This window comes from Aotus nancymaae, unplaced genomic scaffold (genome assembly GCF_030222135.1).
Source record: "Aotus nancymaae isolate 86718 unplaced genomic scaffold, 86718_ANA_hifiasm-v0.15.2.pri h1tg000062l, whole genome shotgun sequence".
NCBI classification, from domain to species: domain Eukaryota; kingdom Metazoa; phylum Chordata; class Mammalia; order Primates; family Aotidae; genus Aotus; species Aotus nancymaae.
In genome coordinates, this window is record NW_026988476.1 from 45351694 (window position 1) to 45370705 (window position 19012).

At 37.3% G+C, this 19012-nt stretch overlaps 1 protein-coding gene across 1 annotated transcript in view; it reads right to left on the reverse strand.

Moving 5' to 3' along the window:
* The window catches only part of RFX7 (regulatory factor X7), a 165896-nt gene that overhangs the window by 87861 nt on the left and 59023 nt on the right, over positions 1–19012 (reverse strand). The window contains exon 2 of the mRNA XM_064365711.1: positions 14376–14409. Within this exon, the coding sequence (XP_064221781.1) occupies positions 14376–14409 (34 nt within the window). The remainder of the gene's footprint in view (positions 1–14375; positions 14410–19012) is intronic.

The window sequence follows — 19012 nt, forward strand, 5'->3', positions numbered from 1 at the left end:
TGGTAAGAGTGAGGTTTAAGGACACAAAAAAGAGCTTTGTCAGAGTGATGCAATGTAAGAAAGACTCAAGCAGCCATTAATGGCTTTGAAGATGCAGCTATCAGAAGCTAAAAAAGGCAAAGAAACATATTCTTCCCTTGGAGTCTCCAGAAAAAAACAAAATAAAACAAAAAACCCATGGCACTGCTAACAACTTAGTTTTATTCCTGTGAGACCCATGTCAGACTGCTGGCCCACAGAACTATTAAAATAATCTGTTATTTTATGCAGCCTCTAAGTTTATGTAAATTTGTTATAGCAGCAATAGGAAACTAAAACAGATAGATGCAGAATTGAGAGTATGATAGGAGTTTGGCTCTGGAAAAGTTGAGTTTGAAGTATCTATGTGACATCCCAGTAAAACTGATTAGCTGACACAGAGTTGGATATATGGGCCTAGAGCCTAGGATGGAGACGTATAACTAGGAGTCATCAGTATAATGAGATTAATTGAAACCATCAAAGTAGATGAGATTACTTTGGACAAATACAGACAAAATACAAAGGAACAGACACCCTTGAAGGAACGGCCTAAAATGTAACATGAAAACCAGGATAGTGTGGCATCTTAAAGGATTTAAAAACTGAGAATGTGACAAAATGGGGGGACGAGGGGTTAGCATGTGTAAGGAAATGGACAACAGGGAGAAATGAAAAAGGGTTGTCAGCTGGGACTGATATTACCTATTATATTCAGCAGAAAGGGGTCATGGTATCTTCTATAAATGTAAGTTTTAGAGGAGTGGTATTAGAAGATTTTTGTTACTGGGGTTCAAAACTGAATGGAAGGTGAGACATGAGACTAAGTACAATAAACACTTTGACTAAACTTTGACTTTACTCTTTCAAAAGGAAAAAGATACAGTGGTAGCTAGAGAAAGGTTGTGGGTTTCAGGAAAGATTTCTTTTTTAAAGATGGGGTAAAATTAAGCATTTAACTATTAATGAAAATAGGCCAGTAGAAAATAAGAAAATAAAGAAGTAGGAGAAAGAAAATAAATCATGACGTGAATTCTGAGATGGGAAGGGATGGGACCTAGAGGGTAGGGAGAGAGAGATCAGCATTCAGACAGGCAGAAGGACAACTCTTCTGTTGAGAGATAAGGGAAGGAAGACAAGAACTGGTATATAACTGAGCAAATATTAAGTTAGGGACAAGAAATGGCATTAATTTAGTGGAGTACCTACATGGCAACTTCCTATTTTCTCAGAGAAGTAGAAGGCAAGATCATTTGCTGGCAGCAAGAAAAGAAGAGGTGAGTTTAGTAGCTTGAGCTAAAGAAGTTTGAAACAGGTTTAGTGAAGAATAGTGGAAAATAAATCACTAAAGAAACAGAAGGTGAGAAGGGGCCTATATATTTTATTGAATCCTTAAAATAGGTGTTAAGAGACTTCTGCATGTGGCCTCAGTGGAGTACCTGATACTGGAACAACTCTCCCAGCTCCACCATCTCAAAACATGAACAAAATATAGGAAACAAGTGTTTTCAGAAATTGGACAACAAAAAGTAAAGACTGTTAGACCTGAGAGAGAAAAAAACAAATGAGATGCTTCTATCTAAAGACAACTTGACTGTTGGTGCAGAAAGGAGCAACTCAAGCAGAGCAAGGCAGTACTGCAGAGCTAAAGAGAAAGAGGTTAGTGTTCAAGGTGGCAAAGTACCATATGGAAGAAAGATAAAGAAACAGCTTCAAAATCTACACAAATCCCTATGTGGATTTGGAATCTATAGGTGAAAACTAAACTGTATATATGTAGATGAAAATTCCATAAGATTGGGCAAAGAGCTACTAGTGATCTACAATTGGCTGACACATGTTCCAGTTTTGCTGAAACAAACTTCAATACACTTTAAAGAAGAGAAGAAAACTCAAATGCTCAAAAAAACCCCATAAAAATCAGTGTTCAGCACTAATGTAAAAATTACTAGATATGCAAAGAAGCAGAAAAATATGACCTGTAACTGCAGCAAAAATCAGGAAATAAAATGGACCACAGGCTGGACATGGTGGCTCATGCCTGTAATCCAAACACTTTGGGAGGCTGAGGTGGGTGGATCACCTGAGGTGATGATTTTGACACCAGCCTGGCCAAAATGGTGAAACCCTGTCTCTACTAAAAATACAAAAAAATTAGCCGGGTGTGGAGGCAGGCACCTGTAATCCCAGCTACTCCAGAGTTCAAGAAAGAGAATTGCTTGAACCCAGAATGCAGAGGTTGCAGTGAGCCAGGGACGTGCCACTGCACTGCAGTCTGGGCGACAAGAGTGAAACTCTGTCTCAAAAAACAAAAACAAAAACAAAACAAAACAAAACAAAAGGCTGGGCACCGTGGCTTACACCTGTAATCCCAGCACTTTCAGAGGCCAAGGTAGGTAGATCACCTGAGGTCAGGAGTTTAATACCAGCCTAGCCAACATGGTGAAACCTTCTCTCTACTAAAAAAAAAAAAATACAAAAATTAGCTGGGCATGGGGGCAGGCGCCTGTAATCCCAGCTACTTGGGAGGCTGCGACAGGAGAATCGCTTGAATTCAGGAGGCGGAGATTGCAGGGAGCTGAGATCGTGCCACTGTACTCCAGCCTGGGTGATAGAGACTCTATTTCAAAAAAAAAAAAAAAAAGGAACTACAAAAATGACAGAAATAATACAATTAGCAATCAAAGAATTTAAGACAGGTATTTAAGACAAACAAAATAATAGCGATAATAGACAAAATGATAGAGAAACAAATGGTACAGATACTACAATTAGCAGTCAAGGAGGGAATTTAAGACAAGTATTTAAGAAAGGAACAAAATGAAGGATATAAAAAAGAACTATAAAAAAGTAGAATTTCAGGCCATGCACAGTGGTTCATGCCTGTAATCCCAGCACTTTGAGAGACCAATGTTGGGAGATAGCTTGAGGCCAGGAGTTGGAAACCAGCCTGGCCAACATGGCAAAACGCTGCCTCTACTAAAAATACAAACATTAGCTGGGCATGGTGGCGAGCTACTTGGAAGGCTGAGGCAGGAGAATCACTTGAGCCTGGGAGGTGGAGGCTGCAGTGAGCCGAGATCTGACACTGCACTCCAGCTTGGACAACAAAAGTGAAACACCATCTCAAAAAAAACCAATTTGAATTTCTAGAACTGAAAAAATATAAGATCTAGAAGAGAAAATTTATTGGATGGGATTTATAGCAGATTAGATACTTCAATGGAAAAATATGAAATATGATTATATAGAAATAGAAACTATTAGTAAGTACAGAAAAACTGTTTGACAAAAATCAGCATATGGCCAGATGTGGTGGCTTGTACCTGTAATCCCACCACTTTGGGAGGCCAAGACAGGCAGATCACGAGGTCAAGAGATACAGGCCATCCTGACCAACATGGTGAAACCTGTCTGTACTAAAATTATAAAAATTAGCTGGGCCAGGTGGCACATGCCTATAGTCCCAGCTACTAGAGGGGCTGAGGCAGGAGAATTGCTTCAATCTGGAAGGTGGAGGGTGCAGTGAGTTTGATTGCACCACTGCACTCCAGCCTAGGGACAGAGTGAGACTCATCTCAAAAACAAAAAACAAAAAACAAAAACAAAAACAAAAACAAAAAAACAGCATGTAACTATGATTAAAAAAAAAAAAAACTCTTAGCAAAATAGACACAGAAAGTAACACGTTTAACCTGATGAAGAGTATCCATGAACAGGCTAAAATTAACTTCATATTGTCTGGTGAATGAATCACTGTTTTTTCCTTAAGATCAGAAACAAGGCAAAGAAATTCACTCTCACATTTCTATTCACCTATCTCCCAGAGCCCCTAGCAGTACAATAAGGTAAGCAAAAGAAACTGGCATATAAACGTTTCTTTATTCATAGATAATACGATTGGGTGGGCAGAAAATCCTAAAGACTACATAAAAGTTACTAGATTTAATAGGTTATTTAGCAAGTTTGCAGGTCACAAGATCAATATAACTATTAGTAATAAAACAATGGAAAACAAAGATTTTTAAATGCCATACTTGGTAGCATCTAAAAACTTTAGTTTTAATAAAATGTTTACAAAACCTATACACAGAAAATAACAAAACATGCTGAAAGAAATTATAGAAGAACCAACTGAAATGGAGATACACCAAGCTCATGAATTAAAATTTGTTAATAAGACATCAATTGTCCCCAAATTGATCCATAAGTTGAGGTAATCCCAACAAAAATCCAAGTACAACTTTTTTGAAAAAATAAAAATTGACAAAGTAACTAAAATTTATATGGAAATGCCAGAAAAAATCTGAACCATTTATATTATCTGATATCAAAACTTTCTATAAAGCACAGTAAACAAGACAGTGTAGTGATGTCATAAAGATAGACACAGCAATCAATGGGAAAAAAAGAGTCTAGAAAAAGACCCACATATAATGATTTTTGATATAGGAGGTGACTGGGGAGGGGTAGACTTTCCAATAAATGGTGCCAGAAAACTGGATATCCGAGATGGCCGAATAGGAACAGCTCTGGAGTGCAGTTCCCAGTGAGAATGCAGAGGGTGAGTAATCACCACATTTCCAAATGAATTTTTACTGCCCACAGACCAGGAGATTCCCAGGCAGAAAAGCGCCACATCTTCAGCACAACCAGTGCAGCGGGTCTCTGCACAAAAACTCACACAAATATGGGCTCCTGGAATGCCTGGGAGACAGCATCACCCATTCAACTGAAAAAAAAAGGGGGCTGAAACAGGGAGCCAGGTGATCTGGCTTGGCGGGTCCCACCCTCACAAAGACCAGCAATCTGAAACACTCTGGATTGAGAGTTTCACAGCAAGCACAGCTGGACCTGGGACGGTCCAGCTCTGTAGGGGGAAGGGCGTCCACCATTACCGAGGCAGTCTGCCACTACCAAGGCAATCCATTACAGAGGCAGTTCGCCATTACTGAGGCAGTCTGCCATTACAGAGGCAGTCCGCCATTACAGAGGCAGTCCGCCATTACAGAGGCAGTCCACCATTACTGAGGCAGACCACCATTACCAAAGTAGTTTGAACTATACCTCTATAAACAAAACCGCAAGGAAGTTCACACAACAGCTGGGCACAGCAGCTCAGCAATGCCTCTGCTGGCAGACTGTGACTAGGCTACCTCCTCACTGGGCAGGGTATCTTGGAAAAAAGGCAGCAGCATGTCAGGAACTTATAAAGCCCCACCTTCCCAGGACAGAACAGTCATGAGTTCCACTGCAGCAGACTTAAACGTACCAGCTCAGCATCTCTGAACAGAACAACGGAGCTCACAGCTCAGCACTTGAGCTCCTATCAGAGACAGACTGTCTCCTCAAGCAGCTCCTGACCCCTGTATATCCAAAGAGACCCCTCATAAAGGAGAGGTCAGGCTGACATCTGGAGGGTATCCTTCTGGGACAAGATAACAGAAGAAGAAGCTGGCAGCAACCCTTACTTTTCTGCAGCTGCTGCAGGTGATCCCCAGGCAAGCAGGGTCTGGAGTAGACCTCCAGCAGTCCTGCAGCAGAGGGGCCTGACTGTTAGAAGGAAAACTAAAAAAAACAGAAATAACTGCATCAACAACAAAAAGGACGTCCACTCAGAGACCCCATCCCTTTAAGTCACCACCTACAAAGACCACAGGTAAATAAATCCACAAAGATGGGAAGAAATGAGTGCAAAAAGGATGAAAACACCCAAAACCAGAACGCTTCTCCTCCCCCAAGGGATCACAACTCCTCACCAGCAAGGGAACAAGGCTGGAGAATGTGTCTGATGAATTGACAGAAACATGCTTCAGAAAGTGGGTAATAACAAACTTCTCTGAGCTAAAAGAACATGTTCTAACCCAACATAAAGAAACCAAAAACCTTGAAAAAAGGTTTGACAAAATACTAACAAGAATAAACAGCTTAGAGAGGAATAGTTTCAATAGTCAAAGAGACCGAGCAAAAGAAAGAGTATCAGAGATTGAAGATCAATTCAATGAAATAAAATGAGAAGGCAAGGTTAGAGAAAAAAGAGTAAAAAGAAATGAACAAAGCCTTCAAGAAATATGGGATTATGTGAAAAGACCTAATCTACGTTTGATAGGTGTACCTGAATTGACAGAGAGAATGAATACGAGCTGGAAAACATTCTTCAGGATATTATCCAGGAGAATTTCCCCAAACTAGCAAGTCAGGCCACCATTCAAGTCCAGGAAATACAGAAAACAGCACAAAGACATTCCTCAAAAAGAGCAACCCCAAGGCACATGATTGTCAGATTCACCAGGGTTGAAATGAAGGAAAAAATGCTAAGGGCAGCCAGAAAGAAAGATCGGGTTATCCATAAATGGAAGCCCATCAGACTCACATCGGATCTCTTGGCAGAACCCCTACAAGCCAGAATGGAGTGGGGGCCCATATTAAACATCCTTAAAGCGAATAACTTTCAACCTAGAATTTCATTTTCAGCCAAACTAAGCTTCATAAGCGATGGAGAAATAAAATCCTTTACAAACAAGCAATTGCTCAGAGATTTCATCACCACCAGGCCTGCCTTACAAGAGCTCCTGAAAGAAGCACTGAACATGGAAGGTAACAACCAGTACCAGCCACTCCAAAAACGTACAAAATGGTAAAGAGCATCAATACAATGAAGATATTGTGTCAACTAATGGGCAAAACAACCAGCTAGCATCAAAATGACAGGATCAAATTCACACATAACACTATTAACTTTAAATGTAAATGGGCTAAATGCCCCAATCAAAAGACACAGACTGGCAAACTGGATAAAAAGTCAAAACCCATCATTGTGCTGTATCTAGGAAACCCATCTCACATGCAAGGATACACATAGGCTCAAAATAAAGGGATGGCAGAATATTTACCACGCAAATGGAGAGCAAAAAAAAGCAGGAGTTGCAATCCTAGTCTCTGATGAAACAGACTTTAAACCAACAAAGATCAAAAGAGACAAAGAAGGGCATTACATAATGGTAAAAGGATCAATGCAACAAGAAGAGCTAACATTCCTAAATATATACGAACCTAATACAGGAGCATCCAGATACATAAAGCAAATTCTTAACGACCTACAAAGAGACTTAGACTCCCACACAATAATAGTGGGAGACTTTAACACTACACTGTCAATATCAGACAGATCAACAAGACAGAAAATTAACAAGGATATCCAGGACTTGAACTCAGATCTGGACCAAGAAAACCTAATAGATATCTACAGCTCTGTCTACCACAAATCCACAGGATATAAATTCTTCTCAGCACCACATCACACCTACTCTAAAATTGACTACATAATTGGAAGTAAATCACTCCTCAGCAAATGCAAAAGAACAGAAATCATAACCAACAATCTCTCAGACCACAGTGCAATCAAACTAGAACTCAGGATTAAGAAACTAACTCAGAGCCACACAGTTTCATGAAAACTGAACAATTGGCTCTTGAATGTTGACTGGATAAACAATGAAACAAAGGTAGAAATAAATTTGTTCTTCAAAACCAACGAGAATGAAGACACAACATATCAGAATCTCTGGGACACATTTAAAGCAGTGTCTAGAAGAAACTTTAAAGAAGTAAATGCCCACATGAGATGCAAGGAAAGATCTAAAATTGACACCTTATCATCAAAATTGAAAGAGCTAGAGGAGCAAGATCAAAAAACTCAAAAGCTAGCAGAAGACAAGAAATAACAAAGATCAGAGCAGAACTGAAGGAGAGAGAGACACAAAAAACCCTTCAAAAAATCAATAAATCCAGGAGCTGGTTTTTTGAAAAGATCAACAAAATAGACAGACCACTAGCCAGATTAATAAAAAAGAAAAGAGAGAATAACCAAATAGATGCAATAAAAAACGATAAAGGGGATATCACCACAGATTCCACAGAAATACAAACCATCATCAGAGATTATTACGAACAACTCTATGCACATAAACTAGGAAACCTGGAAGAAATGGATAAATTCCTTGACACTTGCCTCCTCCCATGCCTAAACCAGGAAGAAGTTGAAACCCTGAATAGACCAATAACAAGGTCTGAAGTTGAGGCAGCAATTAAGAGTCTACCACCCAAAAAAAGCCCAGGTCCAGATGGGTTCACAGCCGAATCCTACCAGACATACAAAGAGGAACTGGTACCATTCCTTCTGAAACTATTCCAAATAATCCAAAAAGAGGGAATCCTTCCCAAATCATTTTATGAGACCAATATCATCCTGATACCAAAACCCAGCAGAGACTCAACAAGAAAAGAGAACTACAGGCCAATATCCATGATGAACATAGATGCAAAAATCTTCAATAAAATACTGGCAAGCTGACTGCAACAGCACATCAAAAAGCTTATCCACCATGATCAAATACGATTCATCCCGGGGATGCAAGGCTGGTTCAACATACGCAAGTCTATAAACGTAATTCACCACAAAAACAGAACCAAAGACAAAAACCACATGATTATCTCAACTGATGCAGAGAAGGCCTTCGACAAAATTCAGAAGCCCTTTATGTAAAAATCCTCAATAAACTAGGTATTGACGGAACGTATCTCAAAATAATAAAAGCTATTTACGACAAAACCACAGCCAATATCATACTGAATGGGCAAAAACTGGAAGCATTCCCTTTGAAATCTGGCACTAGACAAGGATGCCCTCTCTCACCACTCCTATTCAATATAGTACTGGAAGTTCTAGCCAGAGCAATCAGGCAAGAAAAAGAAATAAAGGGTATTTAATTAGGAAAGGAGGAAGTCAAATTGTCTCTATTTGCAGACGACATGATTGTATATTTAGAAGACCTCATTGTCTCAGCCCAAAATCTCCTGAAACTGATAAGCAACTTCAGCAAAGTCTCAGGATACAAAATCAATGTGCAGAAATCACAAGCATTCCTATATACCAATAACAGACTTAAAGAGGGCCAAATCAAGAATGAACTGCCATTCACAACTGCTACAAAGAGAACAAAATACCTAGGAATATAACTAACAAGGAACGTAAAGGACCTCTTCAAGGAGAACTACAAACCACTGCTCAAGGAAATAAGAGAAGACACAAACAGATGGAGAAACATTCCATGCTCATGGTTAGGAAGAATCAATATCATGAAAATGGCCATACTGCCCAAAGTAATTTATAGATTCAATGCTATCCCCATCAAGCTACTGATGACCTTCTTCACAGAACTGGAAAAAACCACCTTAAACTTCATATGGAACCAAAAGAGGGCCCGCATAGCCAAGTCAATTCTAAGCAAAAAGAACAAAGCGGGAGGCATCACACTACTGGACATCAAACTATACTACAAGGCTACAGTAATCAAAACAGCATGGTACTGGTACCAAAACAGAGATATAGACCAATGGAACAGAACAGAGGCCTCGGAGGCAATGCCACACATCTACAATCATGTGATCTTTGACAAACCTGAGAAAAACAAGCAATGTGGGAAGGATTCCCTGTTTAATAAATGGTCTTGGGAAAACTGGCTAGCGATGTGCAGAATGCAGAAACTGGACCCCTTCCTGACACCTTACAGTAAAATTAACTCCAGATGGATTAAAGACTTAAACATAAGACCTAACACCATAAAAACCATAGAAGAAAATCTAGGCAAAACCATTCAGGACATAGGCGTTGGCAAGGACTTCATGACCAAAACATCAAAAGCATTGGCAACAAAAGCCAAAATAGACAAATGAGACCTAATCAAACTCCACAGCTTCTGCACAGCAAAAGAAATAGTCATTAGAGTGAATCGGCAACCAACAGAATGGGAAAAAATTTTTGCAGCTTACCCATCTGACAAAGGGCTGATATCCAGAATTTACAATGAACTAAAAAAGATTTACAAGAAAAAAACAAGCCCATTCAAAAGTGGGCGAAGGATATGAACAGATACTTTATAAAAGAAGACATACATGAGGCCAACAAACATATGAAAAAATGCTCATCATCACTGATAATTAGAGAAATGCAAATCAAAACTACATTGAGATACCATCTCACGCCAGTTAGAATGGCGATTATTAAAACATCTGGAGACAGATGCTGGAGAGGATGTGGAGAAATAGGAACACTTTTACACTGTTGGTGGGAATGTAAATTAGTTCAACCATTGTGGAAGACAGTATGGCGATTCCTCAAGGACCTAGAAATAGAAATTCCATTTGATCCAGCAATCCCATTACTGGGTATATATCCAAAGGATTATAAATCGTTCTACTATAAGGACACATGCACACGAATGTTTATTGCAGCACAGTTCACAATAGCAAAGACCTGGAACCAACCCAAATGCCCATCGATGATAGACTGGACAGGGAAAATGTGGCACATATACACCATGGAATACTATGCAGCCATAAAAAAACAATGAGTTTGTGTCCTTTGTAGGGACATGGATGAACCTGGAAACCATCATTCTCAGCAAATTGACACAAGAACAGAAAATTCAACACCGCATGTTCTCACTCACAGGTGGGTGTTGAAAAATGAGAACACATGGACACAAGGAGGGGAGCATCACACATTGGAGTCTGTTGGGGGAGACTAGGGGAGGGACAGCAGGGGGTAGGGAGTTGGGGAGGGATAACATGGGGAGAAATGGCAGATATAGGTGATGGGTATGGAGGCAGCAAACCACACCGTCATGTATGTACCTATGTAACAAATCTGCATGTTCTTCACATGTACCCCAGAACCTAAAGTGCAATTATATATATATATATATATATATTTATATATATATATATATATATAAACAAAACTGGATATCCATTCATAATGTAAAAAATGACCCTTGAAGTTCACCTTAAAGCAAACACAAATTTAACACATGATGGTTCAAACATCTAAAAGAAAAACGTTACGACTATAAAACTTTTAGAAAAAAATGTAATAAAATGTAATAAAATATAAAAAGATTGAGATATCTGGAAAAGGAAGTAAAGAGGTTGGCTAATTCTTTCTACAACTATAAAAAGACACAAAGCAGTCAGAAACTAGGTTCTGGAAACTAAGTACAGGCAAACAGCACACTGGGAAGTGTTTGGTCTAAAGACTACTGAACTTCAGGTAGTAGTAACTATGAGAGTCTTTATTATTCTTGCTCATGGCTGCTACCATGACCTATCCCCATGAAACCATGTGTTCAAACCCACATGGTTTGAACAGTATTGCTGCTAGGATGAGGTGGACTATATTTAAACACACAAAGAAAAACAGAACGACAATGAGTCAGACAACAGGGAATCTTAGTAAAGATAGAGAAACTACAGCATAAAGATAATCAGAGAAAAAAATAAATAGAGCTTCAGAGAGACAAGAAAAATAACATCAATCATTTCAACATATGTGAAATGGGAATTTTAGAAGCGGAGAATCAAGGCCTGAAAAAGTATTTGGAAGATAATGGCTGAAAACATCCCAAATCCAACTATCTATGTGAGCTCAACAAAGCCCACATAGGACAAACAGAAGGTGATCCACTATATACATAGTCAAACTGTTAAAATTCGGGGAGAGAGAAGTGAATGACTGAGAAAATGAATCTAGGATAAATCTTAACACCAACAAAATAAAACTTATGTAAAGGAAGACGATAATATAATTAATGGCTGATGTCCAAAATGCAATGGAATAACATATTCAAAATAATAAAAGAAAAAACAAGCAAATAAAACTGTAAACTAGAAATTCCATTTCCAGCAAAACTATGTTTTAAAACTGAAGGCAAAATAAAGACATTCACAGATAAACCGACTGGGAAAATTCATTACAAACACACCTGTGGTATAAGAAATACTAGAAGAAGTGCTTTAGACTGAAAGGAATCATCCTTGATTCCTCTGTTTCCCCTCCACATTCAATCTACCAGCAAGCAAGGCCTACTAGCTTTATATCCAAAATATGCCTTAAATCCATCTACTTAAAAAAAAAAAAAAACAACTTCCATTGCCATCATCTGAGTAAGAGCCTTGAATTATCTACTGTACTTCTGCAATAGCCCAACTAGTTTTCCTGCTTTTATTCATATCCCCCTACAATCCACTGTTCCAACTATTGCGAGGAAAAAAAATTGGATTGCACTATTCTCTGCATAAAATCCTCTAATCAGCTTCCCATGCACATAGGATATTACTTGCCATGACTAAATATGCAATACACGAACAACTCCCTGCTTGAACTTTTCTATCACTCTCTACTTCCTTCCATAAGTTCCAGCACACTGGGATCCTGTATTCTTCAAAGATCCCAAACTCATTCCTCCCTCAAAATTTTTGTACCTACTGTTCCTCTTCTACCTTGTGTATATCACCAGCAGATCATGACTCAAGGGTGGCTTCTTATTACTCAGGTCGCCACTCAAATGTCATCTCCTCAGAGAAGCTTTCCCTGGCCACCCTATCTAAGGTTACCCTACCCACCATCGCCTTCCTGCCTTTGCCTTTTAAAAACTGTGTTGTATCTTATCATTATCTGAATTATAATGCTTACTTATTTGCTCACTTTTTTAATGTCTACCCCACCCAATAAAATAAAAGGATCATGAGAGGAGAGGTCTTAGTATCTTGTTCATCACTGTATGTCTAGGACCTAACAGTATTTTTAAATTACTGAGTAAAAATTTACATATATTCTAAAACTTACACTAAAATATAAACACTTCTGAACTATTAAAAGACTTTAAAAAGACTTTTGTTCTTACTTAGCATTTTATAAATGTCATATTTTATAATTTATACCAATTTTCTTCTGCCTCTTTTCAATGAAGAGAAAAAATGAGTAATCCTCCAAAGTTATCTCAAGTATTGCAAAGAAAGTAGGTAGCCTTAGATAGACAAGAACTGTGTCTGTCTTGCTTACCACTGTACTCTGGTACCAAGAACAGGGTCTAGTATATGGTAATCATGAAATAATTACAGAATGACACATAAACAATGAGACTCTTAAGAGCTGGAAGACAGAGGAAATGCTCTGGGGGTTGGTGGGAATGTGTTACTTCCTCCATCCCCAATCACCACTTTCCCAGGTCTTAAGAGTACTCTTGAATATATTTCTTTATAACAGACTAGATTTCTTAAGGGCAGAGAATATGTCTTTTCTGTTTGGTATCCCTTATGAGTAAAACTGTTCAATAACTTAGTTTAATAATTTTTTGAATGAAATGTAACAGCATTGGTGTCTAAACAAACTGCACACCCACACACACACACACACACACACACACACACATCCCAAAAGGAAGAGTAAGTGAGAAGGAAAAGAAAAACACCTCCACAAAGTTCTCTTTTAGGTATTAGGTTAGAAAAGTAAAAGAAAATTGATTAAATTATAACTTCTCCTATAAATTGTTCCTATTTATTCACCTACCTAGAGTAGAATACCTAATAATAACATAAGCTATTAAGATATCATACTATTTCAGCACCAGACACTGAAACAGACCACCACCACCACCACCACCACCACCACCACCACCACCACCACCACCACCACCAATCTCAAGTTAGCTTATAAGCAAGACTCAAACCTGGATAGGAGAACTTTTGCAGTCACAAGCAGGAAAAGAGAACTAACAACACTGACAATTTGGGGAATCTGACACTACAGAGCCTTCGTATGTTCTAAACTCTAGAGGGTAGCCTTTCAGCAGAGATGTTATGAAAGAAATCAGCAGTATTCCAGATGTCCCAGTAGCTGCATGCTCCTTCCCTCACACTTTTAAGAGAAGACCTAAGAAACTACAACTATATTAACACAATCTAAATTTAAACTATTATTGTGGCTTTAAATCTTAAAAGCTGGCAACCCAACAAAAACTAATCCACTAAGCATCTTAAAAGCTTTTTTTAAAACACATTTTTACAGTTTATTAAGTAGAATCTAAACTTAAACTATTATTATTGCTTAATTCCCACAGGCTAGCAACCAAAACATGAAAGATAGGCTATCGAAACAAAACTAATTGATTAAGCATCTTCAAAAACTTTTCTCTAAACAAATTCTTACAAAGTTATTAGAATCGAAAAATAAATATCCAGTTTAATTAAATGTTTGTTTAAGCAATCTTTCAGTAAAAGCCAGTAAGATTCAAAAACATGTAATTACCTAAGATTGTGATTTTATTATTGATGAGACATAGGAAAGTATCTAGATAGCTTATAAACAATTCACCTGAGGGGGCTGTAATTAAAATGTCAAATTTTATTCACTGGAGTTGGATTATATTTAAAATCAATATTTCCTTAAAAATTTTATATTTTATATTGTGGTAAAAACCTTATTGCAAAAGAACTTTAAGATTAGTTATTTCACTTACCAAAATGCAGTCCACTTTAGATTGTACAGTTTTGCTAAAAGAAAGAGAAAGTTAGGTTAGTAAATGAAAAGTTTATGAAATATCTGCAAAATTCTCAGTAAATGTGGTAATTTAGTCTTCCTTACTATGAAAAAAATAAATACAGCATCCTACTAAGATTAAGGATTGTAGCCTAAAACTGTGTTTTTCACTAAGCAAAACAAAAATCTATTTCCCATTCATTGTACTAAATTTAATCTTAAAGCATGGTCAAAATATTTCCTAAGTTTATTTTGAGTAAACAATTTTTAACAGTATATAAATGCACATTTATTACTATACTTAAAAGTATGGCACAGAGCTTGCAGTAATTATGATTTTTACTGTTTGCCTGCCACGCTGGACAACAATTTGCTTAGCACTTAAAAGTCATAATGATGTACTACGATCTGCAGCTTGTAAGATTTGACATATAAAAGATTCTGTTCCCCCCACCCCTGTCTCTACGCACAGACACACACACCAGTAACAAGAATCTCTAGACATAAAAGCAATAACAAAAGATTAATATAATAATAAATTGGCCAGGCGAGGTGGCTCATGCCCATAATCCCAGCACTTTGGGAGGCTGAGGCGGGCGGATCATGAGGTCAGGAGATGGAGACCATCCTGGCCAACATGGTGAAACCCTGCCTCTACTAAAAATACAAAAATTAGCTAGGTGTGGTGGCTCGTGCCTGTAATCCCAGCTACTCAGGAAGCTGAGGCAGGAGAATCACCTGAACCAGGGAGTCAGAGGTTGCAGTGAGCTGAGAATGCGCCACTGCACTCCAGCCTGGATGACAGAGCGAGATTCCATCAAAAAATAAAAAAGGAAATAAACAATACAATAAAGCCATTATACATCAATTTAACTGAACTACTGAATATAAGTGAAATGATAATAAATAACACAAATGAAGCCAGTATAAAAAACAACTATTGCAAACTTTGGATTTTGTTGTAACACAAAGGAAAGTGAAAATGCAAAGAAATTGTGCAAGATGTTCAGGAACAGTTTACATACAATCTTTAAAACATGTTAAAACCAAATTGTCTTCTGCAAAAGTTTCTAAAGCCAAATAAATGTAAACCAAAACTGGTTATTTGCTTTTTTATGTAGCCATACAGCTAAGCTATAATGTGAAAAAAGTAGTATTGAAATTTCATTTAACACAATCATTAATAACAATATTTTATACCTGTACCCAGATTTCAAATTTCATTTTCTAAACAATAAAATATGACTGGATTCAGTTTAATTGCAAAGTTCAGAATGACTAAAAGGAGCAAAAAAGTAAAGGATAACTGTAGGTTAAGAGGGAATGAAATCCCCTTCCCAAAATCCAATAAAGTATTTTTAGAGGTTTTTTTTGTTTGTTTTTGAGATGGAGTCTTGCTCTATTGCCAGGCTGGAGTGCAGTGGTGTGATCTTGGCTCACTGCAAGATTTCGCAAAGATCTTGTCTTCTTTTTGCAGATGATATTAATCCTTAGTCTCTGCCAGGGCCATAAAAGCCCTGTATGACCCAATCCTCTGTTACCTTTCTGGTCTAATCTCATAGTAGTCTATTCTTCATTCATTTAGCTCTAGCCAGGCGACCTCCATGATAGCAGTATGGCAAGAGCGGGCCCTGCACTGGCTTGATCTGTCACCCTCTAGGACTTTTCTATATAACTTACCCCTTTACTTTCTTTGTTACCTTGCTCCATGTTATCTTTAACAGACAGTTCTTCCCTGACTTCCCCATATAAAATACTCCCAATCACTCTCTATAGCTCTCATTGTGCTTGATTTTTCATCATTGCACTTATCATCTGCCATATTATAATTTTATTAATTTGTTTACCAGCTATCTTCCTTGACTAGAATTTAAAGTTCATGAGAGCAGGCTTTGTCTGTATTGCTCACTGCTGTGTTATCACCTGGTATGTGTATGGAGTTCAATAAAATCTGTTGAATGAATAAGTGACAAAAATAATTCAGTCCCCTAGATGAAGAAAAGCCCTTGGAAAGACTGGGACCACTTAAGAATGAGTTTTTATATAAGTTAGTATGAAAATGAAATGTTTATTTTATAACATATAGCTCTCAACATATTTTCATTCTACCAGTAACTACTATTATGTACTACTACTAACATTCTATCAGTAACATTCTACTCTATGGGATTATGTAAGGAGGATGGTTATATCTACCATCCTCTAAAAGATACATGTAATGATAAAGCTCTAAAAGGTACATGTAATGTATAATGATAAAGCTCTAAAAGATACATGTAAATGATAGCCTTTTAATGCAGGGGTCTCCAACTCTCATCCCTGTTAGTAACCGGGCTACATAGCAGGTGAGCAGCCAAGCAGCCTGAGCTCTGCCTCCTGTCAGATCAGTGGCAACATCAGATTCTCATAGAAGCCTGTGAACCCTCTTGTGAACTGTGCATATGAGGAATCTAGGTTGCATGGTACTTATGAGAATCTAATGCCTGATGATCTGTCACTGTCTCCCATCACCCCCAGATGGGATAACCATCTAGCTGCAGAAAAACAAGCAGACTCCCACTGATTCTACATTATGGTGAGCTGTATAATTATTTCATTATATATTACAACATAATAATAACATAAATAAACTGTACTATAAATGTTATGAGCTTGAATCATCCCCCAAACCATCTCCCCCAGCCCTCCATCTGTGGAAAAACTGTATTCCATGAATTTGGTCCCTGGTGCCAAAATGGTTGGGGACCACTGTTTTAAAGGATAGAATTATAAAGAAAAATGAAAGCCCTTCTGGTAGATGAGGGCCCTGAAATCACTTAATTTAGCCCCTTGATTATTTTTACTTTATAGTTAAACATAATAGAACAATATCGAAGTTTAAGTCCCCCTTTTGTTCTCCCTAACCTTATACCCCTCCCTACCTTCTCAAAGGCAACTACCATTAATCCAGTGTGTAAACTTTCCAGTTGTTACTTGTATTAGATACACAAAAATCTAGAAGCAACATACACTGTTCTGTGAAGCTTTTAAATGTTTATGTAAATTCCATTACTTTGTACATATTCTACAATTTTTTACTCAACATTGTATTTGAGATCCATCCATGTTCATATACTTAGATGAAGTTCATTTACTAAGAAGTATCCCACTGAATGAATAATCAAATTTATTCATCAATTCCTCTACTGAAAGGTAATTATGTAGCTTCCAATTTTTCTACAAACAATACTGCAATAAGTGTCTTTGTACATGTCTCTTGGTATATACCCATAAGAATTTCTAAGCTATAAATCTAGAAGTCAATTTTCTATGGCTTATAAATGATTTTGGTTAAACTTTATTTTACATTAAGAAATTTCTCTTTCAAACACTTGTATCCATTTATACTTCCATTAGCAGTATATGATAATTCCTATTACCTTGCATATATATGCCATTTATACATGCTATATGTAATACATATACTAAAAAGTTACTATTCCAATGGATATAAATTTTTTTTTTTTTTAAATTGCCTTTTCCCCAATTACTAGCAATGTTGTGTGCCTTTTCACCTGCCTTTTCGACATATGGATTTTCTCCCCTATGAATTGTTGGTTCGTAACCTTCACATATTTTTAAGTGGAGCTATTTCTTATTACATTATAGTAGCTTTATATACTCTAGATACTAATTCTATTATATATATTTAACTTTTTAATAACTTTTCTCTAATAAAAGTTAACATTTTTGATCTAGTCAAACAATTCTTTCTTTTATGAGTTATTTTTATGTCTTCTTTAAGAAATCCTATCTAGCTAAGGTTAAAGGCAGTCTATATTTAATTCTAGAAGTTTTGAAGGTAGCTTTTCTCATTTTGATCTTTACTCTAATTGGAATTTATTCTTGTGTATAGTATGGTGTAATATACACTATGTGGTGTTTTCCATCAATTGTTCTCTATTTTACCAAATTTCTATCTGTTTCTGGCCCTTCTTTTCTGTTTTATTATTAATCTACTTGTCTATCCCTAAGCCAACATCACATTTTGAATTTATTACTGCTATAAAAATTAGGTCTAGTTATTTGATTGCATGACCCCCCTTGTTCATTTCCAAAACAGTCTTGACAATTCTTGGACCTTTGTTTTTCCAGGTGAATTTTTCAATCAGTTTTTCTAATTTCATAAAGTCCTCCTAAACTTTATGGAGGACTTTATTTTTGGACTGTATTGATGTTATAGATTAAATGAGGGAGATGACTGATAATTTGGATTTATTTTTTAACTGTCCTTGAAATGTCATTTCCCTTCTGAATATTTTGTTAGAAAAAGCACAAGGCAGCTTACAGATGGTATTAAATTATATCTCTGTATTGATGTGCAGCAAAACTATTGGTTTTCTATGTTGACCTTATCTCCAGCAAACTTCATGAACTCTTATTAGTTCTAATAGTATGTAGATTCTTTTTTTTTTTTTTTTGAGACACTGTTTTACTTTTGTTGCCCAGGCTGGAGTACAGTGGCGTGATCTCAGCTCACCGCGACCTCTGCCTCCCAGGTTCAAGTGATTCTCCTGTCTCAGCCTCCTGAGTAGCCGGGATTACAGGCGTACGCCACCACCCTGGATAATTTTTTAC